The 24,465-nt window shown below is 36.1% G+C and overlaps 2 protein-coding genes across 2 annotated transcripts; both read right to left on the bottom strand.

Moving 5' to 3' along the window:
* Positions 1 to 13,818: 13,818 nt before the first annotated feature.
* LOC128127692 (uncharacterized) lies at positions 13,819 to 14,553 on the bottom strand. The gene has a single exon (XM_052766364.1). The coding sequence runs from the start codon at positions 14,551 to 14,553 to the stop codon at positions 13,819 to 13,821; it is 735 nt and encodes a 244-aa protein (XP_052622324.1).
* A 2,687-nt stretch (positions 14,554 to 17,240) lies between these two features.
* Positions 17,241 to 18,386, bottom strand: LOC111892725 (protein ALP1-like). Its single transcript, XM_023888773.2, has one exon. The coding sequence runs from the start codon at positions 18,384 to 18,386 to the stop codon at positions 17,241 to 17,243; it is 1,146 nt and encodes a 381-aa protein (XP_023744541.2).
* Between the last annotated feature and the right edge of the window lie 6,079 nt (positions 18,387 to 24,465).

The following is a 24,465-nucleotide window of genomic DNA, read 5'->3' as shown; positions in this document are numbered from 1 at the left end:
AGACCCATTTAGTGTGCCGGTTAACCACACACGCTCCACTAACGTCTTCACAAGGGTACAAAGTGTAATTTCATGGAATTGCATCAATTCAATTTTGCCTAGAGTAACTACGATTGGGAATTTGAAAAAAAAATATTTAGTTACTTTTGTACTTCATTATAGTTATAATGGAAGGTTTCTGTCCTATCCTACCCGTTCGGCTAACGACCCTCCACTAGTCAAGAGTGCGGTGGGTAAGAGTGGATACCCATTCAATCACTATTTTATAGGCAATTTCCTTAAACACCCTTATAGACCAGCTTCGTGAATGAGGCCTACTAATGGTAAGACTGACTTTTACTCATACATATATATAATGTTAGACTTTTAATGTTATATATAGTATAAGGTGTATTTTACACTTTTAAAATACTAGGTGGTCAATTTTAATAATTATACTTTTAATTCAATTAAATTGTGAACCAAAACTTTATGGATTTATTAAACCTCTTTTAATTATACACTTTAATTAATTAATAAAACCATAATTAAGGGTGTGATTTGAACTTTTCAAAACAATACTAGGGTTTTAGAATTTAACATTTCTAAATTAAACTTTTAATCAACTTTTAAATTCCAAAAACTTGAGGACGAGTTTTGAAACATTTCAAAAACATTAGGGTTTAGAATTTAAATATTTCAATATCAAACCTTTTAATCAAAAATTTAAATTCCAAGACTTGAGAGCAAGTTTGAAACTTTTCAAAACACAAAGGATCAAATAGCAAATAATTTAAATTAAACAATTAATTTAATGATTATCTAAATTTGACCTAAAATCAATTTCTTGCTAGATAAGTTACCCAATTAATACAAATAATCAAACTTTAATCATATAAGGAAGTTGTTATCTAATCAATTGGTAATTATCTTTTGTTTAATCAAGGATATACTCAAAAATATGTTTAAAATTGGATTTTAATGACCCAAAACAGTTAAGGCAAGTATCCCTGAGTAAAACAGCAAGAAATCCTGAAACTGCCTCCTTCTGACGCTCGAACTCGCCGAGTTCCTCTATGGACTCGCCGAGTTGGAGCCAACTCGCCGAGTCCACATTAGAACTTGCCGAGTTCAGCAGTCAGGGAGCCAAAAAATCGATTTTGCAACAAGAATGAATATGCTAGGCATCAATACAATAGAAACCAACCAAGGCTCTGATACCACTGATGGGTTTTGGCCATAAGAACATCTTATGTGCTCATACAAACCCTAATGCTTGGATCTAGGTTTCTCTATTGTAGAGCGTAATTTTAGCTGACGATGTCTAAACGGAAGTTGTAGAGCGTAATTTTAGCTACGCGTGTATATAAAGAACGTCAAAAACGGAGCTCGTATGCGAAAATTATGGATTTTAGAAGTTTTGGCACGAAAAACGAGAAAAATCCCCAAAACCGAGGAATTTCGCACACGTGGACTTCAGCCATGTCACCCTTGCTTCGCATCCGACGCGTGTCCAGAAATTGCTGAGTCACTGAAGCCACCTGGCGAGGCGTGTCATAATCTTCTCGAGTCCGAGGTTCGGTCCAGTAGAAATGCGACGCGTGCCTCTTTCCCTTGTGCGTCCGAACCCTCGCAGGTGCCACGAACCCCCTCATCGGATCCGGACTTCGGTCCAATCACCAGCTGCCAGCAAGGCCTTCGCATGCGCAGCCCACGTGCGAGCCACCCCCCTGCGAGCTTCGGATCTGCTGCCGCGTGTCTTCTTCCTGACCGTCCGATCAGAAGCCTCGCCCCTATAAATAGAAGGGTGCGAGACCTCCCGGGTAACTTTGAAAATTTGTCAATTTTAACCCCTAAACCCATATTTTCTTCATCTTAACATCCCGCAAAGCCCTGGTATCGATTGTAAAGCCCGGAATACTCCACAAAGTGCCCAAGAAGCCCGGAAAATTTATCTTTTCGGTTTCGAAGCCCAACTTTTACAAAGCCCGGTTTCTCAATAAAACTCCCGGTTTTTTTAGAAACGATCGTTTTAGGAAACAAATTGCTGCCCGATTATCATCAAATCATGTGAGTGTATAGTCACTTTCATTTTACACATAGATATGAATTATTTACCTTATAATACGTGCTATGTGTAAATATATTAATTGTTTATTTGAGGTGATTGTTGTGTTGATGTTTTATACTAGTTTTAAACTGTATAAGTATTTTTATCCACAAATATGTTGGGTAGAACATGGGTAGATAGTGATGTGTGATAAAATAAAATTGATGAGAGGCCTCGATGTGTTTTGAGATCCAGTCATCTAGCGGAGTTTGGATGACGACCACGGACTTTCTAGACAGTCCAGTGGGAAACATTAGCAGGTCCGCAACCTGTAGGTGTTAATGAACTGAGAGTGTTCATTCGATGTACTCCATCCCCCTCATGGTTGCCTTTAGGACATGTATGGCTGAGGAAATCCCTTAGCAGTAGTGTCCATCCCGATGATATTCTTTAGGCTAGGTCCCTTGTGAAGAGTGTTTAGGGACGTAAAGTGAGGATAACGGGAACGGGTAATCAGGGTTATTATTGATTGGTGAACTGAATAAGTTTATTATTATTGTGGGTTGAAAACCCTATATGCTCACCAGGCTCCCAAGCCTGACCCACTCAGATTTTTATGTTACAGGTAGTGGACCCCGAGCATAGTCGGAGGACGACGAGAGATTTTTGGATTATAGGCCAGTAGTTGTAAATAATTGTTGAAAGGCTTATAATGTCTTGTTTATGCATTTGATCTATATCGGAACATGACATCCCGAGGTTTTGATATATATATATATATATATATATATATATATATATATATATATATATATATATATATATATATATATATATATATATGGAAAACATATACCTTCTTAATGAAGGGTTTTGATAAACTTTTATCATATTTTGTTTGGGGACCAATTCCGCAACATCTTTTGTAAAGATTTCTTAGATTTTATTTTAAAAAGCATAAATTAAATCGGTCTTTTATGGCCGAGAAATTAGGGGATGTCACAATTCTTGACAAGAAAACAATTCATAGAATAGATCTCATTTTATCTTTTGTTTCTCGATTGACGAAAACATCACAACTCCAATTTTTATATGCTAGAGTAAGAAAAAAATTTACTCCATATATTTCGAGGTATAACCTTCTTAGATTGAAATGAGTTTCGAGATACGATTTGTAGTTACTAGAGCATGGCTCTAAAACTTGATTGGAACAAACTATGACTCGTCTTATGATCGAACCATTTCCAACAACGTTCGATTCCTCTTCTTAGTCATACAATTGCACTAAGATGTTCTTGGAGGATTAATTGTGATACAATTTCACAATTACTGAGATGATCATAAAACATGATACTAAAGTATTTTCCTTTCTTTTCAGAATGGAGAATCTTTTATCTTTCTGCCTAATAGATTATTCTATTCGTTCTTCTACTCATGAACTTTTCAAAAGTATCAGAATTTTGTTTAATCTTATAAACACAATCATATTTACTGAAACATCAATAAATCACGACGACTAGAGTTATCGTCCTTTGTGTTGGATCTGAAGAGTCCATATCAACATGTACTAGATCCATTAGTCATTCACTTGCCTCACATAAGTATGTGAACAATGAATTAAGTCATAATTTTCCAATGAACAAGATTCTCACATATTATACAATTTAAATTGTACAACACCAAACATTTGTCTAGTTGGTGATGAGATTTCTTTTCACTTGGTCAATTATGACATTATCACAAGCGATATCATAAAAATCAAATCCACAATTAATATTGTTATTATTTGAAACATAACTAACACTTTCATTAATGTCATTGCAAGGAAATAAGATAAGTCAACTAAGTAAGCGAAAACTTTGCTTTTATTAAAATAAAACGAAAATTGGAACTTGTCCTTACCATGCATGAAATGAAAAACTATATTTATAAACCCTAATAGTAGCTCCCAATTCTAACCATCAAACCATGCGACCAAAGCCCATCTCTCGTGATCAGATTTAGCTCAATTTTCTTAAGCTTCCTTCCTTCTTTCAGATCATCCAATGCCATCCAAAATGTGATCATATCATCATGTATTAAGAATATAAGAATAAGAACTTATGGAGTTAGATAATTGATGTACTTGAATTAGAGTCACACACATTGACTTCCCAATCTTTAAGATCCTTCAGGTATTTTGGGCAGCTTCGCAACCAATGTCCCTTCAGTTGGCAGTAGAAACAAATGGACTCTTTGGATTTAGCACATGGAATGTTCCTACAAATGAATTTTCTCTTTATCTTACGATCAAATGGTTTGATATTGGATAGTACTCTTCCATGGGGAAAAGAGATATTTCTAGATCACTAATGTTACCATTGTCAACGTCCATGGAACTCTTGGATTTAGACCCTTTAAGCAACTATGCTTCAAATATGCTCTTAAGAATTTCTACTTCAACAACTATCAACATCTCAGTCAAATCAATTAGGTTCATTTCATTATTCCTTATATGAAAGTTCTTAATGAACTAACCATATGAATCAGGAAGAGAAATAAGAACCAAAACAATGACTTACTCCTTTGGGAATATGATACCCATTCTTTCCAATTTGTCAATGTACGACTTTATTTTTAAAACATGCGCACACACAAAATTTCCATCTTCATTTTTACATGTCAATAGGGCTTGAATAGTTTCATATCTTTCAAATTGAAGAAAACGTGAAGTTGGGAGAGTCACGGGAGGAGGAGGTGGAAGAGTGGACAAAGCATGATGTCCAGTTCCACCACTCCCCGAAGAAGAGAAATTTTTTTCACCTTTATCAGAATGTGGAAGATCATCTTCAGAAGCACGAGGAAGACCATCATTGTCTTGATTTGACATCTAAAATCTAGGAGAAGAGAGAATTCACGTTAGTTGATTGTAATCCTCAATTATTAACCCAAAATTTAAATTAAGGCTAGGATCCATATTTTTTATTCAACATTTGAAGATAGATGTCATAATCAACTTCAAATCTATTTTAGGTAGGTAGAGCCATCTCACCAATTTCAATCAGATGAAACTTCTAGAATTTTTGAGATTCATTAAATCTTAGCAATGGCATGTTTAATCTCGATTATGCTCTTACAAATTGTGACTGGGATGCCAAGGATCATAATTAAGATGTGAATAACCATTCAAACCCACTCAAACATTCTCGATCGATTTATAATATCTCATTAATGTGTTGGTTAACCATACACACTCAATCTACAATCATAAACACGAGTTGTTTCATCATTTCACATTTATAGTCCCAAATTAGTGTGTAGGTTAACCGCACACGCTCCACTAACGACTCATAAGGAAATGATGTGCGTTTTCATGGACTACATACAATTTCACATTTTACCTAAAGTAACTAGAGTGGGATTTATAAAAGGTTTAGTTACTTTGTAGTATCATACTTTTAGAGGTTATGTCCTATCAAATTCATTCGGCTAACGACCCTCCACCATACAAGGGAGTGGTGAGTGAGAGTGGACACCCACTCAACGGTCATTTTATACGTCGTTATCCTTATATCCCCTTTAGAGTATGGCTTCATGAATGTGACCTACTAATGATTTGACTGACTTGTCTTATATGTATAATATATTAAACTTTTAATCATATATAGTATAAGGTGTATTTTAAATCATTTCAAAATAAGAGGTTTAAATATTAATTATCTAAATTAATCATATAATCAATTAATCAATTTAAACTTATCATGGATTTACAATTATCTTTTAATTAATCTTATAATTGAATTTATTATTAAATCCATAAAGGATAATTCAATTTTAATTAAGGAAATAATTAAATAATTATTAAGTAAGGATATCTCCTAATATTTGGGGATTTTATTTAATCATCCAAAGCATGAGAAATCGAATTGTAACTGATTTATAAGCAGATAATTACCAAATAACAATCACATAAATCAAATTAGGCAAGAAATCCCAAAATTATGGATTTATACTGAGTTCACGTCATGACAGATAATTGTCACGTCGTGAGATTAGTCTGACATATTTTTTTTCCAATTCAACTAATGTGCAATCAATGCTTGACAAGCCTAAGCTTTGATATCACTGATGGTTTTCATAAGAATAACAATGGTACAATGCGGAAGAGAATTAACAATTAATAGAGTACATGCATCCTATAAAAGAACTATGCCATACACCTTGATAGCAACATAAATTGAGCAACTAAACCTGGCATAAACCTAGTGAAATTTCAAAATTACAAAGTTAGGGTTACATACCTTTGATTTGTTGTAGAAAACAAATCACTTCAATTTCCTTGTAGTGTTGGTCTTGGAAAGCTTGGCACCAAAAGTATGGTTGCCTCTAATAGCTCATACCCAAACCCTAGCACCAAGAACACAAGAGGAGAGAGGATAAAAAGGAAAATACACTCATATTCTCCTTGGACTGAATGACCACAAAATTTGATGTTCAAGGGGTCCGCTTTATAGTTTAGGTAACTTAGGGACAAAGAAATATTTGAATAATTAAATAATGGATTTAATCTCAATTCAAATATTTTCCTTATTATCATCTAGGAGGCTTCTGTAAAACCCTGGAAGGGCTCCCAAAACCGTCTACCCCTTAGATGGTTCTAGAATTGCCTCTTTTTTTCAACTATTGAACAATTACAATTCACCCCTTGCACCTTTATTTAATTCTAATTAATCATGAATTAATTCTAATTAATAACTATTAAGTTCCATATAATTTCACATTAATTTATTAATCATATAATAAATTAACTACTCAATTATCTATTTTCAATTAATGTATTAATCATATAATATATTAACAATTTTTTATTTCAATTTATTAATCATATAATAAACTAAAAAATTATTCTTTTTCTCCAAAATGTCATTTCTTTTATTTAGTTTTCGAGGGTAACCCAAAATGGTCTTGCTTCTAATTCAAGAATATATCAATTTAGTTACTAGCTTAGACACCTTAATCCAACAATGTCGATCGTTCGGGAGTATCCCGATGTGTTTCTAGAGGATTTACGTGGAGTGCCTCCAGAAAGGCAGGTTGAGTTCCATATAGATCTAGTTCCAGGTGCGGTTCTGATAGCCAAGGCACCTTACTAGCTAGCGCCTCAAGAGATTCAGGAGTTGTCTACACAGCTGCAAGATCTGTTAGACAGGGGGTTTATCAGACCAAGTAGTTCATCTTAGGGAGCACTGATACTGTTTGTAAAGAAGAAAGATGGTTCTCATAGGATGTGCATCGATTACTGGGAGTTGAACAAGCTAACGGTGAAGAACTGTTACCCACTCCCGAGGATCGATGATTTGTTTGATCAGTTGCAGGGTGCATCTTGATTCTCCAAGATTGATCTATAGTCGTGATATCACCAGATGAGGGTCAGAGAGGAAGACATGTAGAAGACTACTTTCAGAACTTGTTATGGTCATTACGAGTTTGTGGTGATGCCTTTCGGGCTCACCAATGCTTCGGCCGCATTCATGGACCTCATGAACCTTATGTGTAGACAAATGCTGGATCAGTCTATTATTGTATTTATTGATGATATTCTAATCTATTATAAGACCAAGGAGCAGCATGGGGATCATTTGAGAGAGGTTTTATAGACTCTGGGGAAAGAGAGGCTCTATGCCAAATTCTCTAAGTGCAAGTTATGGTTGCGCGAGGTGCAGTTTCTGGGGCACCTTGTCAATCAGAAGGGGATATTGGTCAACCTAGACAAGGTCGAGGTTGTGATACAGTGGGAAGTACCGAGATCTCCATCTAAGATTTGTAGTATCCTTGGGTTAGCAGGGTATTATCATAGGTTCATCGAGAACTTCTCCAGGTTCGCAATTTTTTTTACCAAACTGACAAAGAAGATTGTCACTTTCTGTTGGGGGCCTGAGCTGTAGGCTCAATTTGATACTTTGAGATAGAAGCTGTGCGAGACTCTGATTTTGACCATACCCGAGGGCATGGAGGATTTCATGGTTTATTATGATGCTTCGATCACAGGGTTGGGTATAGTGCTTATGAAGACAGATCATGTGATTGCTTATGCTTCAAGACAGTTGAAGCATCATGAGGCGAATTATCTTACTCATGATTTGGAGATAGGGGTTATGGTCTTTTCCCTCAAGAATTGGCATCACTACTCGTATGGGGGATCATTGTATCATTTACACGAACCGTAAGAGTTTGAGATATCTAATGGATAAGCCGAATCTGAACATGAGGCAATGCATATGGCTCGACGTGGTGAATTATGATTGTCATATCCTTTATCACCCCATAAAGGCCAACGGGGTGGCCAATTCTCTTAGCCACAAGACAACTAGTAATCATATCAGAGATTTGTGTTTTAGGATGACAATGATTACCCCACTCTTGGAGCAGATTTGTGGGGCTCATATTGAGGCTATAAAAGAGGAGCACCAAAAGAGTGAGCGCATAGTGGTTCAGGTGTCGTCTTTTGATTATGATAGTCGGGGATTGTTGAACTTAGAGATTTTGGGTTTCGTATTAAGGAGGTACTCCTCAGATTCTGATGGAGGAGTCACATAAGTCTAAGTTCTATATTCATCCAGGTGCGAAAAAAATATACAGAGACCTTCGTATCAATTATTGTTGGCCCTACATGAAGTAAGATGTGGCTTGGTATGTGGAGAGGTTCTTGACTTGGAGGAAAGTGAAGGTTGAGCATCAACGACCGCATGTAAATTTGGAGTCGTTGGATGTTCCCATTTGGAAATGGGAAGAGATCATGATGGGAAGATATCATGATGGATTTCATCACGAAGTTACTATAGACACCCAAAACAGACAAATCCTCAATTAACACCTAAATCCTGTTTGACCCAAAGTCAAACTAGTCAAAAGTCAACGGTCAAAGGTCCACAAACTCAACAGTTAACTTAGTCAAAGTCAATGCCACGTCGTGGGCCCTCGTTGGCTACGTTGTGGGAAATCCAAGTCAAACAGCCAACATGAAAGATATTGACATGTCGTAGGCCCTCCTTGGCCACGTCGTGGCAATGCCAGAACAAAACAATCGGGGTTCCAAACTTCACGTCGTGGCTATCCATTGGTCTCATCATGGTCACTGGCAAAATGTTATTTCTTGTCACTAAGAAATTAATCCCTACATATCAAAGTTCATACTCTCATATCTACTTCTTCTCATTGACTTAATGGATAAAGTTTCCAACTTTATCCATTAAGACCTCATCCCTAAGCAAGGTTTTAAACCCTAAGTGCAAAATGTCATAAATCCCTCATAAAGCATGCATGGCTCCAAGGACAAGATCAAGCTACCAACTTTCCAACAAGAAAAGGTCCATAAGACAATCCTTAGTGCTTAAAAGGGGTAGGAGTCATCTCAACTTCAAGCTCACCAACAAAAGGGGACCAACAGCATAAAAATGGACCATAAACTAAATTTAACAAACTAGAAGTAAAGGTTGAAGCTTTAAACTCACAATGGTTCGGAAACTTGAAGAAGATGATGGATATAGGCTTGCTCTTTTGCTTCTTTTACTAAGATGGACTTGCTTCCTTCATTAGCTCCACAAAATCAAGGGAAAACCTCAAGATTAAGCCACCAAGCTCAAACTCATGGAAAGGAGGCTAAGGTTTCGAGATGGGGAGATGGAGATTGAAGAAGATGGCCTATAATGAGAGTTAAGGTGTTTATATACGAGAGAAACACTAAAAATCTTGGGTTTGGGCTGTAGTGGCTGCCACGTTGCGGCCATCCTCTTGCCATGTCCTGAATCCCACCAAATATACACATTCCATATTAACCTTGCCACGTCGTGGCATAGGGTTTTCTCCAAAAACCTCATCTTTGATTCCGTTAAGTTTTAGCTGATTCATTCAAGAAAAATGTGATGTTACAGATATAGTTATGGTTTTTATCATAGAATTCAGATTCATAGAGATTTCTTAAACCTTGAAGACAACAATGGAGAAGAAACCTATCTTACATGTTTTTACTTCAAAATTAACTTAGAAACACCATTTAATTTTCAATTTTGATGTGGATTTCATCATTTATCTCCAAAATCAAACTCTCGTTCTCTCGCTAGCTCTTAATATTTTGAATGAGAAAGAAGATAAGTAATTAGGGCTTTAGCTCATAAATTTGACAAAAACACAAATTGACCCTCGAACTTTTAAGTTTCTATTTGTTCCCTAACAAACTATTATTTAAGAGACAAGTCTTAATACATATACATCAAGTCTAGAAAATTAATTTCTTAACATGTTATATCTAAATCTAACCAACTCAAGGCCAAACTTAAGTTTCAAATTTGACAAGTTTTGTCCTTCAAAATGCAAATTTTCTATTTAACTCATATTGACCTTCTAATTAACAATTTTAGATTTATATCTTTTAAGGTAGAATCCAACCTTAAATAATAAATTTCCATGCAAATAAGTTCATATCACGATTTAAATGAATTTACTTAAATGCCATTCCTTAATTCACAATCTTAAATGTTTTTAATTTCAACTTTCACCTAAACCGCTTTAACTGAATTATAATCGAGTTAATTTTTATATTATCAATTTATTTAATTTAATTATTTAATTATTTTTAATTTTATTTTTTCGTATAATTTCCGTTAATTGTTAAAACTCTAGCACCAAATTGTGTGTGTTACACCTTTTTTTTTGGAAACAGCGAATAATTATATATAAAAAAACCAAGACAGCAGCAAGAAGCTGAGCAAGGGAGCAACCAAACAAACCAAAAAGTAATAAACAAACAATACAACATCATTTTGCTTAACAATTTGAACTAAAAAAGAGAAAAAGGGGAGCAACTCCATTCCGTCCAACTTTCCATTCCATTCCTCCTATACTTGTTCCATTCAAAAGTTTGAGCAATAATGAAATCTGCAGTCTTTGTAGGATTTACTCCAATCTTTTTAAAAAGTCTATCATTCCTGGTCAGCCATAAGTTCCAAATGGTAGAGTATATTATCATGCTCAGCAAATGCCTTTTCTTGGGACTATTCCCCCATGTTGCAGCAAAATCAATTAGTTCTCTTATATTCCCAAATTACCCATGTTGAATACCACACCACCAAAAAATCCAATAGCAAACTGTTTTTGAGAAATCACAGCCAATCAGTAAGTGATTAGAGGTTTCATCACAAGTACCACACATTGGACAAATCCTATTTTGGACCAATATACCCCTTTGAACTAGCGCATCAACTACTGGAATTTTTCCCATAGCAGCCCTCCATATAAAGCATTTGACTTTTAAAGATATGCTTTTTTCCCAGCAAATCAAAGGTCCTTTATACTAGATGATTTTCGAGTCCAACTCCCGCCTTAGGTTGTTCACCAAGTAGATTCCTTCTACATTGGGTTTGAAACGGAAACCAACTTTGAATGATTGACTGAAGTTAACTGATCCAACCAACTTGTGAAATTCATGTAACTCTAGAAGAGAGTCAGCATCAAAAGAAGTGGTTCTCCAATTCCATGCAAACCCGAAACTGCACAGTCTATCCATCAGGGAGCATCTCTTAACTTTTTCAAGGTTGTAGAGCAATGGAAATCTGGCCTGCAGGGGGATATCTCCACACCAGATGTCCTTCCAGAAGAGTATTTTAATATTCACACCTGGCACCAGGGAGAACAAACTGATTGGGTCGATATTATAATTCAGAAGACTTGTAATTGCTTTTGAAATATTACTCCAGACTCCGGTTGTGTTTTTCTTGGTAAGATAGTAGGTTGGGTGCTTGTCGAGGTTGTGAATGTTGTTAATGACCTCAGTCCAGATGTAGCCGGATTCGTTTTTAAGTCTCCACCACCACTTGGTGAGCAGTGCAATATTTTGGGCTTTCAGAGTACCAACCCCCAGTCCACCATTATTTTTATCTCCACCACCACTTGGTGAGCAGTGCAATATTTTGGGCTTTCAGAGTACCAACCCCCAGTCCACCATTATTTTTATCTGCTATCACCAAATTCCAGTCAACCCAGTGCAATTTTCTTTTTTCATCTGTACTGCCCCACAAGAACCTTCTTCTAAGTTTTTCCAATTCATCCAAGACACCTTGAGGTGCTTTGAATAAAGAGAGGTAATACGTAGGCAAACTTCCCAGCACCGACTTGATTAGAGTGAGCCTGCCTCCAAATGATAAGCAGTTTGCTTTCTAGTTTGATAGTTTTGCTTGAAATTTGTTGATCACCGGTTTCTAATTGTTTTTTAATAGCATGTTTGCTCCCACGGGCACCCCAAGATACATGAAAGGAAAAACACTTTTTTGACATCCTAGAACTTGCGCCATGGTTTGAATTTCATACTCGGGAGCACAGATACCAAACAGACGAGATTTTTGGAAATTGACCTTAAGCCCTGACGAAATCTCGAAACATTTGAGAATCCTAGATAGATTTCTAATGCTTCCGGAATCCCAGACTCCTGAGAAAATAGCATCATCTGCATAAAACAGATGTGAGATTGTTGGCCCACTATTCGGCAGCTTCACCCCTTGAATAAGCGACCTGTCAACAGCACCTTGAATTGTCGTATGTAGTCCTTCCATAGCGATTATAAAGAGAAAAGGCGAGAGGGGATCACCCTGCCTCACACCCCTAGTGATTTGGAATTCATCCGTAGGAGTCCCGTTTACTAGAACTGAAGCTATTGCTGAAGATAAACACCCAAAGATCCACTTTCTCCATTTATTCCCAAATTCCATCTGTTCCATCACTGAGTCCAAGTAGCTCCAGTTTATTGTATCAAACGCTTTCTCGGAGTCTACTTTGAAGAGGAAGATCGACAGTTTGGTTTTTCTTGCCCAATTATAAATTTCATTCATAGCGAGAGGACCATCAAGTATATTCCTGCCACATATAAATGTTGATTGTACTTCGTCAACGACCGATCCAATAACCCCTTTTAGACGATTAGCTAAGATTTTAGCAACGATCTTATAAATACAACCTATAAGACTGATGGGTCTGTAATCTGTGAGCGAGATCGGGTCTTTCACCTTTGAAACCAAAGTTATAAATGATGAATTGCACCCCTTCGAGAACAATCTAGTTTTTTCAAAATGATGGATATACCGTATTATATCATCTTTCATGCATTCCCATTTCTCCTTTATGAATTTGAACGTATACCCGTCAGGCCCAGGAGCTTTCTCGGCACCACAACCCCATATGGCAGCTTTGATTTCTTCGATTGAGAAAGGGGATTTGATAAGAGAGCATTGAGAAGGCTGTAGTTTTTTGAAAAGTGGGATGATCAACTTAGGTCTATTGGGAACAGGTTCATGAAATTTGGCATTGTAAAAATCAAACACTTCCTTCATAATTTCTTGCGGATCGGAGGACCATGAGCCGTTTATATTGATGCCATGAATTCTGCTTTTGCTATATTTGTTCTTAGCATTCCATGAAAGAAACGGGTGTTCTCATCCCCATCACAAATCCATTTAATATTGGCCTTTTGCTTTAGATCCAATTTTTTTGCCTGTTCTAATAGTCTGATTTGAGTCATTGCACCTCTTTTAGAGTCAATTTCCGATACCGATAAAGGTCGAGATTCAGCTTCAAGGTCTAAAAACTCCAATGGTCTCTTAACTTTTTTAAATCGCCTGTCTCCTTTAAAACTTCCCCTATCCTCCAAGTCTTGAGCTTATCCTTGAGATGTCGAAGTTTATGTAACAGATAACTGTTTGGGTTCCCATAACCTTGAAAGGAATTCCAAGCAGAATCAAAGATAGCATTGAAATCTTTATTACTCAGCCAGGAATTAAAAAACGAAATGGTGGAGGATCGTAGTCGGTATTTGAAGGTTTTAACAAAACCGGAGAGTGGTCAGAATGCTCACGTGGAAGTGCAAACGACATGGATAAAGGTTGTATCTTGATGAAGTTTTGGCATACTAGGAAACGGTCTAGTTTGCTCAGTTTGAGTCCATCATTCCTCATATAAGTAAAGTTTCTGCCACCAAGCTTGAATTCATGAAGTCCCGCCTCCGAGATGAAGAGATTGAAGTCAGAGGCAGTGTAATGACAGAAAGAGGAGTTGAACCTTTCACTATTAGACCTCACAGCATTAAAATCCCCACAAAATATCCATATTCCTACCTGGTTCCTTTTAAGCTCAACTAGTTTATCCCATAAAATGCGTTTTTCAATTATGGATTGAGGCCCATAAACATTGACAATTGTAGTGATTCCAGGGAACCCATTCCAAACCCCAGAAGTAGCGATGAAGTTTCTTGATTGAACCGTGTGCGATTTACGAAATATTAGAGGATCCCAAATGCTTAAGATACTGCCTGATCCACCAGTCGGATTGACATGATCACATTCGAAATATCCGGACCCCCAACAGCTATTCACATCAATTGCATTAAAGTCTGATACCCTAGACTCTTGAAGACATATGAAATCAACATTTTGAGAAAATTTTAATTTACGTACCCAATCTACTTTGTGTGATTCCCCAATCCCCCTGATGTTTAAAGTCATAATATTCATTACAGACCTGTAGGTTCACCATCACCTGCAACCACTTTACCCACGAGACCTTCATCTCTGTCGATTTAAAAGCCAACTTCGTTTCCTATTCTGATGGTGCTACTAATTTCATTGGATGAGGAATAAACCTCAGTGGAAGAGTTACAGCTTGAAAGATCATGGTTTGATATGGTTTTGTTTAAATCCAGAGAGTGAAATGAGGAGGCTGATACCAACACAATAGGATTAGAATCAGCGACTGGAAAAGGTCGATCTAGTAAAGAGGAATCGAAAATTCTTCGAGGTGTGATAGTCGAAGCAAAAGTTCTCTCGACTCTCCTTCTTTTACCCATAGAATCACCGATCTCAAAGTCAAGGAGAGGGTCCTGCATATTTGGTTTTAGAGTATTGGGCGTGGACATTACGATAGGAGTGGGCTTAATAAGACTAGGTCCATGTGATAGTTTTTGGGCTTCTGGTGGGTTTTTAGAATTTGAGATCGGTAATTGCCCCATATCCGGAAGAGAAAAAGCTGAATGAACTTTTTTACCGGTGCTATCGGGAATCCCCACATCATTAATAAAATTATAATCACAAGGGGTCGCAACATCATCTGTAATTGATTTCGAATCCAAAGTTCCAATGTTCCCCGGTTCTTTCTCCGCCTCCGGTATCATCCCCTTATTGATGATTAAGAATTCATCAAGATTCGTATTATCCGGAACAGCCTGCTGGTTAATTTCACCCTCCTCTAACTCATCAGTTTGCTTGTTATCCCAAGTATCTGATATTCCATCCTCATTAGATTCAACGATTGAATTTGCATCTTCATCATTGATTCCGACATTCTTAAAAACTTCCTCCTCCTCTTCTGAATCACAATCCATTTGTGATGTTGCAGAGTTGTGAAAGAAAGGGTGCCAATTATAGTCGTATTCTACAACACCCACTGAATATGATTTATTTTTGAACGTGCAGACTGCAGTGCTATTAACTCGGTTTAGATTGGAGGTAAGAATGCAAGCAGTTCCATACGAAAGATCCAGATTATGCCAATTTTTCCCGTCCACTTGTAGAGGTTTCCCAAAGATATTAGCAATGATTGTAAAGTTCTCCTTAGCATGAAGTGCAATTGGGACACCAGTAATCTAGATCCACGCTAATCTTTCTAAGTTTGGTTCCTCAAAGACTCCCATTCTCAACCATTTAAACCAATGATTCCAAATATGATCTTCCAGTAGAAACTTCTTCGCATCAGCTGGGATGTGAAATCGGATAACCACCCTCAAACCTCCTGCATAGAATAGAACCTTTGAGTAGTTTCCTTCTGCCTCTATGAGTTTCAGTAACTATGTGAGAAGGTGAAGGTTTGTCACTTCCCCCACCAGAGCGCAGTCATTCCAGGCAGCCATGGTCGGGACATGCTTGAGAGTCACATTAATAGGTGCTTGAGTATCAGTACGTAACTTAGAACCCACCACCTCTGCGTAGGATCTGTCGGTCTGATTAGCACCCGAAACAAATTGTCTTGTCTTGAACGGGGTGGGATGGGAATGAGCCCCATAACGCCCACATCTTTCTCTCGGTTGCGCCGACCATGCTTTGTCTTGCTTTCCGTATTTAGAGATGTTCACCTTGAGAATACAGTGCCCACATTTCACCTTTTGCATGGATCTTTCCAGTTCAACAGAGTTCTTGACCCCTTCAAATTTGACGAATCCAAAATACGTGCCCCCTTTGTCTTTTCTGCCTGGAATGTACACATCTACAATTTTCCCAAATGGTTTGAAAACGTCTTTTAGAGTGAATCTACTAGTCCCCACTGGAATATTTGTAACGTAGTAGGATGTGACCACCTTCGTCTGATTTCTGGATTGTCTTCTTCCCCGAATCTCCGTCCAATCTCCGGCATCTGCCCCATGACCATCTGAATTCCTTGGGAGCATCTTTTGTCCACAACGATTGTATGTGTTACACCCTCAATCCAAGCAATCGATGGTTCTAATCTCATTTGTGTTAGTGATATAATTAAAAATTCGATTGGAGATTGTTTATGTCGTCATTCTTGAAAAGACTTTGAGTATCCTTTACTACCAAAGTACAATAACCAATCACTTTTAATGTCATGGAAACCAAATAACATCACGAAGGATCGAACACTCATACAAAACATTCTCATTGTTAGGCTGGAGGGAGTGGTGCCTCCGAAACCACACTCCCTCCCCCGCCACATAAGCGTCATGTCACTTTTTACCACTCAAGTTTGGTTTCTTGCCACACCAAGGGTGTGGTGCCACACTTTTCATTTCTTTTATTTTTTTGTTTTTTTAAGTGTCTTAATTTAATAAAACTTCTTTTTTTAACTATTTTAATTTAATATAACTTCTATTTTAATAAAAAAACATAATTCTTCATTACTTGAAAATTAAAAAAAACAGTACATTGCGTTACCAAAAAAAACCCCACACACATGACATTTAAATAATCCTAGAAACTTAAAAAACATAAATAAAATAACTAAAGCAAACTACATAAAGTCGTTCTCCGAGAACTCGTCTTCGGGGTCATCCGGTGGATCCAAATTAAGGTTTAATGTTTTGAACCCCGTAAATGTGTTCCACCAAGTCATTGCGAAGATTGTGAAATGTTTCAGTGCAACGTATCTCTGCTCTCCTGTTTATGTACTCTTCGCCACCAATTTATATTGGTTGTGTCTCTGGTATGGTTTCTTCCTCGTCAAACGCACATATCGCTCTTCCTTCATCTTCAATAATCATGTTATGCAATATAATACCTGTATACATGATTTCTTGAAGTTTTTCCTTGCCCAAATAAGCTGCTGGTTTTTTCAATATGAACCACCGTTTCTTCAGAGCTCCAAAAGCACGCTCAACATTCTTCCTAGCTCTTTCTTGAGCTCTCTTGAATTTCTTTCGTCTAGAACCATGTGGAGCTGAAAACGATTTAACAAACACAACATACTCAGGATAGATTCCATCGACCAGATAATAGCCATACTTATATGGCGTTCCACGCACTTGAAAAGAAGAATCTGATGCGGATCCATCGTATATGTTGTTAAATATTGGTGAACGGTTAAGAACGTTGATGTCGTTAATCAAACCAGGAAAACCAAAATAAGCATGCCAAATCCACATATCTTGTGATGCAACTGCTTCAAGTATGATCGTTGGGTGACCATGATCACCTCGGGTAAATTGCCCATGATATGCTGTAGGGCAATTTTCCCATGCCCAATGGAGACAATCTAAGCTTCCTAGCATTCCATGAAACCCATGCACACTAGCATGATGAGCTTGCAATTGCAGGATGTCATTACGTGTAGGCTTACGTAAATACTTTGGACCATAAAACTGAATCACAGTTTTGCAGAAAAAATGGAGACTGTCTCGTGCTATCCTAGCAGACATCTTAAAACTTTCGTCTAACGCATCAGGCGGAATGCCATATGCTAACTGACGAAGTGCGGTCGTGCATTTTTGTAAGGGAGTGAAACCGAGTGTACCTCTAGCATCGTAACGTTGTTGGAAAAAAATGCACTCCCTCGTTACATCTTCAACTATACATTCGAATAAACCTTTGAGTATTCTGAAGCGCCTACGAAAATAATACCCTTGGTAAGTGGCATTCTCTGCAAAATAGTCTTGCACCAAACATTGGTTGGCTTCTTCACGATTTTTGTAAATATATCTTCGTGTTCTCTGTTGAGAACTTGCAGTTGCGTTGTTACATACAACGTTGTATGTTTGTTCCGCCATTTGAACACACGCAATAGCGGTATCAAAAATAGTCTGAAATTCTTCAGAAGATGAAGAAGATGACATTTTTGGGAGAGTGGTGATTTTAAAAAAAAAATGAGAGAGAGAGGAGATTGTGTTGTGAAAACAAATTAAGTTGATATGTGTATATATATAGGAAAGAAAAAGCAAAAGAAAAAAAAGAAAAAAGAAAAGAAGAAAATTACACGAATCTTGCAGTTCAACGGTCAAAAAATTGACCAACCAATCAGAATTCACGGTCTTCAAGGGCCGCAGGAGGTCTTGGCCGCAGGAAACCGTGCCCCGGGGCGGTGTTCCAGGCTTAGGTGGCAGCGAATCGCGGTTTGGGACCGCACCACACCGTCTAGTCTTATGATAAAACTACATTTTCAAGAAGCTTAATTAAATTGGGCCACCGCTCGAGTTCAACCCTAACTCTAGTTAGACCCGACGAGGACTTCAACACAAAGAAAGAGTAAAAGAATGTGTCAGAAAATGAGCTTTAACCACACAATCTTTGTTCAACTCTAAGGCTATGTGGAGTGGTCGCTACAAACTCACCGGAAAAGTGGTGCCACCTCTACGCCACGTCACATTCACCACCAACCCACTTCACTATGGAAATGGTCACCACTAACAACATTTACTTTTTTTATTTTTTATTATTTTTTTAACGTTATATTAAATAAATAACATATTAAATAAATAACATTTTATAAATAACAAATTTTATATTAATTAAAACCACATTACATAATTTAAAACATAATTTAAAATATAATTTAAAACATAGAAAATTAAAACTAAAATACTAAAAAAAAACATAATCCATACTTAGAAAATTAAACCTAAATTATTAAAAAACATCAAATCTAGTTGCGATATTGGTCGAGAACTTCTTGTTAAATTTTTCATAAACACCCTTAAATTTTTCGGGTCGAGATTTGGTTGCAGCACCGTGTTTACGATTTGAAGATTAGTGAGTGTCAATTGTCGTCGGCGTGACTCCTCCGTTGAATCAAATTTTTTTTTCTAAAAAATGTAGAGTTTTTTTCGATTTTCTCCGCTAATACGTCCCCGTTGGTTGATTTCTCGCTAGACGAAGCCCCACTTCACGCTTTGTCCCTACCCCGGTGGTCGACAAAGATGGACGTCCGATGGACCCTCCCCCTCGGTGGCGTCGAACTCATCATTGAGGTCGAGGTTAGCACCGATGTCCGACTCGGACGTTCTCGGCCTTTTGTTGGAACCGGTAGTAGATCTCGAATGCGCCGTTTCCGGATAAAGGACCCATTTTGGGCCATTGCGACAAACTTCCCATGCTTTTTGGTTGCCAAAAGGTTTACCATTGTTGGTAATTTTGTATTGGTGCAACGCCGTTGACATGCAAAATGTTGAAATCGTTGCTACCACTTCGAGGCAGATTTTTTAGATTGTCACATACGCCGTTAAATTTGGTACACGTCGCTCTAAGATCGCGTCATTTAGCATTGACTGAATCATATGTCCGGCTCGTTTGCCTTCCCAATAACGCGTGGAAGTGGTCTAAAAGACAATTCCAAAAACTTTGTCCAGATTGCGCGTTGCCGACATCCCCGTCTTGTGATATGGCAATCCAAGCTTTAGCTAAAGCTGCCTCCTCCTCCTCGGTCCATTGGGTATTTTTCTTCTTTGTTGAATCTTTTGATTTTTTTGCCTTCTACGACTTGGTTGTGTTTCTTGAACCCGTTCGTCGTCGTCTTCAATGTCGAGGTTTACGGGTTGAGATTGTGATAATGGAACTTGAGATGGTTGTGAACTTTGTTGTGGATGTTGGGAAGTTTGGGGCTGAAATCGCGGAGGAGGTTGTTGTTGAAAGGGTTGAAATTAGATTTGAACTGATTGTGGTAGTGGTTGTTGTTGGTAGTAGAGTGGGTGGTATGAAAGATTGGTGAATAGATGTTGTTGTTGAACGAGGGATGATAACAATTGCATATAGCCAATGTTCGCTAATGGATCATTTGGAGTGTTTGGGGTGTTCGGGGTGGGTAGGTTATTTTGGTTTGGATCCATGGAGGAAAGTGTGTTTTTTGAGTGAGAGTATATATGTTTGTGTTCAAAGTTTGGTGTGTGTTTGAAAGGTAAAAATATGTTGATATATATAGAGAAATGATTGTTAGTAATTAATTAATTAATTAATTTTTTTTTACAAATGGTCAAGAGAGCAACGGTCAAAAAGTTTCCCCCAATCAAATCACCCGTCTCCAGCTCCACGGAACAAGACAACCACCAGAAGGTGGGGCGGTGTTCACGCGTAAAAGGGGCTGACACGTCAGCTCCCACGCGTCTTTCTCCTTCCACTCCTGATAGCCTAAAGCAAAAAAGTTTTGTAACAATAATCTTTAATATCCAAAACTCTCAACGAAGCTCTTATTTTTATACACATTCTTTTTTGCCTATTTATACAGTTTAAAACGTAAAAGTACATATTTTCGTTTAAAATGGTGAAAATTAACGTTCTTAACAATGTTTTTTTACATTTTTAGAAGTATGCATATATTTTTATATGTTTTTATGTTTTGTAAGTATAAATATATCTTTTTAGAAGCATAAATACATTTTTATAGAAATATAAACACATATTTTTATGTCTTTACAATTATAAATATATTTTTTAGAAATAGAAATATGTATATTCATATTTTTAGAAGTAAAATATTATGTATTGAGAAATGTAAATACATTTTTAGAAGTGTAAATACATATTTATACCTCTAAAAGCATATTTTTATTTCTAAAAAGCATAAAAATAAGTATTTATATTTTTAAAAACATAAAAATACTTATTTATACTTCTAAAAATGTATTTATACGTCCAAACACACACACACACACACACACACACACATATATATATATATATATATATATATATATATATATATATATATATATATATATATATATATATATATATATACTTCTAAAATATAATAGAAATGATTTTAAGAGTGTTATTTCTATAATATTTTATAAAAACATAAATACATATTTCAACGTTGTGTATAGGTAATCTTTAAAAGTATAAATACGTTTTAATCCTCTTATAAATTGGGAAAAAAAATACTTATAAAAAATAGCATTTTAAATAAACATAAATACAATGTTTAGTTAAACAGTTTTTTTAGTCTATAAATACTTAAAAATATGTCTTTCTGCATGTTTAGTTAAACAATTTTTTTAGTTTATATTATCTAGTGTGTGCATGTATGATTGATTCTGGACCAATCATTTTAGTTATTTTAAGAAAATAGTTAATGCTAATTAAATGCTGAAGATGTAATTAATACCTATTATATCTTCAACATGTAATATGCATTAATTATTTTCTTAAAATAACTAAAATGATTAGTCCAGAATCAGTCATACATGAACACAATAGATAATGAAAACAAAATAACATAACCCTATATATATATATATATATATATATATATATATATATATATATATATATATATATATATATATATATATATACACTAAAAATAAAAACTTTAAAAAAATTTGAAAACTAAAAGGTGTTATGAATTTGATTTTAAGTGCCTGAAAACATATGGTTTTATTGTAATATGTCATAATAGTTATAGTAGAAAAAATAAAACTAATAAACGTCCGGTTGTAACACAACGAAAATGAATTTAATATAAACCATATTTTTTTTATAAACTTTAGGCTTGTATATCAATAACGTTTTAGAATTCAATTAAAATATAACCAACCTATTTTCAATTAACAAACAAAAAAACACTTGAAACGAAATTGAAACATAAATACTTAAACATTCACTACAAAATAAGGCTACCTTCTAAATTAAATAAGTCTTATTTACAAAAAGTTTATAGAATTCGTAACACAAATCATACAACGGGGCATATTTGGACAAAAGAGAAGTGTATAAGAATATAGTATCCACATGGAAAGTCATGACAAAACAGCTGTCAAACGAGTTTACATTTTCGTTATCCACATGATTCTGGGTACCCATTACTGAACTTGGTGTCGCACCCTTTAACTCTCATATATGGCCCTTGTATCATCATCAAATATCAAACTGAACCCTACATTATATAAACTCTCACGACAACCGTCCATATTTTTTAGCAATTGAATGATTAAAATTATAAAACCAAAACTAGCAAAATTACAAAGTATTTGGTGGATTTTGAAGCCGAGAAATCCAAATGACGTTATCTTGCGGTTCCTATTAGTAAACCGTAAGCACAAATAATCAATAATGGAATCAAAAATCAATCTCCTGTTCTAAATGTTGTTGAACGTCTTATTTATGACTTTCCAAAGCATCCAATAAGTCATCATCACAATGGCTATGGCCGTATCCTTCTTAACAGAGGACATATGCCACAAATCCACCAAATTTATAACATCAAAACACCCATTGCATAGGAAAAGTAACTTACAACCATTGAGACACGACATTCCAAGTCCTCACAACAATTTCACATTGACCAAACAAGTGAAGTAATGGTTTAGAATGCAACAAACACTAAGGACAAAAAACCATGGGGACATCAATGCCCTTATCTCCCAAATTCGGTCAAAAAGGAAGTCTATCTAAACAGAGACGTCAAATAAGATATTTACCTTACGCTGAACAAATTTATTCCATCTCATTTCGCCATTACCATCTGATAACAAAAACCTTTGCTATTTGTTTTATGTTGTAATAGAGACACCAAATAAGATATTTATCTTACGTTGAACAATTTTTTTTAATAGAAGCAATAACCAAATCCTAACCCAACCAAATGATTTTTTGATAGTTACCATTACTTCCTAGATGAATTTAGCTCTAATAGCCTCCACAGGATCTTTGATTTGGACCGGCATCGTAAATAAATACAATAATTATTCTCAAGCAATACAAGAACATACCATAGGAGCATGGATCTACAACCTATGGAAAACATATTTGCTTTCCATTTAGATAATTTCTTTTCAAATCCCTCTACAATCAATTGCCATCCTTGAATCCTATCCATATTAGAGCCCACCGGGATATCAAGGTAGACAAAAAGAGGCTTATTAAGAAAACTCCTTGTATTTTCAGCAAACTGCTTGACATCATCAAATTCTATCCACACCCCTATACAAGACCATTTTCCCATTACTAAAATAATACATGCATAAAAATATGAGACATAAAAAGGTTATCTTTACCTATTTTAGCTCTCTAAAACAGACTTGCAACATTTTCATCTTCAATGGCTACATAAAGACCCTCAATAGACAAAACAAAGAGAAAACGAGATAAATGATCTATGTGGCGAACACCCCTCTCAATCCGGAAATCATTAAAAGAACTTCCATCTATAAGGGTGGACGGAGTCGAGGCTTTTTGCTAGCAAGTTAAGGGTGGTATTGCAAAATCAAATATGACACAGGTTAGTTTAATGATGTATAGCTTGGTCTGAAGTGCCAGTTATACCCTTTATATTAACGATGTATGTAAAACCCATTGGACTACGTTTTCAAATGTTTGTAGCTGTTGGCACCAAAAATCCAATGTCACAGACAATCATTAGTTTCGTTTAATGAGTTAGTATCGTTTAATGAATTCTTTTGGTAGGTTTTGGCATTAAAAACTCACATTTAATTACCCAATAAGATTAGAAAATGTATACTTATTAAACAGGCAAATGTCATATTAGTCCATCAAACTTATCATGTTTGTTTTAAAATGTCACTAAACTATTTTTTTGCACATCAATGTAATAAACTCTCATATGACCGTTTAATTACATCCTTTTGCCGATTGTAAAAGGTATAAAGCATATTTTCGTGACATGGGCCTCCACCGTGGACTAGTACTGTTGCATTCTTGGTCCCCAAGATTGCTAAGTCATCCTTGATGATCCCTCTTATAAATTAAAGGGATACCTTAAATTCGTGTTCCCCACCCACTTTGTTAACCTAATCTGTAACCTTCGCATAATACAACCAATTTCGATATTTTCCCACTTATAAATCAAGAAGATGCCCTCAGAACAAAGCTTATCCTATGGTGGTTTCAGAGTTTCGGACCTAGACGTACCAACTAACTACGAGCTTCACGCCATGGAAACCCAAGTGCAAATTGAGGAAA

The sequence above is a fragment of the Lactuca sativa genome, chromosome 8 (genome assembly GCF_002870075.4).
Source record: "Lactuca sativa cultivar Salinas chromosome 8, Lsat_Salinas_v11, whole genome shotgun sequence".
Classification (NCBI taxonomy): Eukaryota; Viridiplantae; Streptophyta; class Magnoliopsida; order Asterales; family Asteraceae; genus Lactuca; species Lactuca sativa.
The sequence above is the reverse complement of the archived record's forward strand: the minus strand, read 5'-3'. Positions and strand labels throughout refer to the sequence as shown.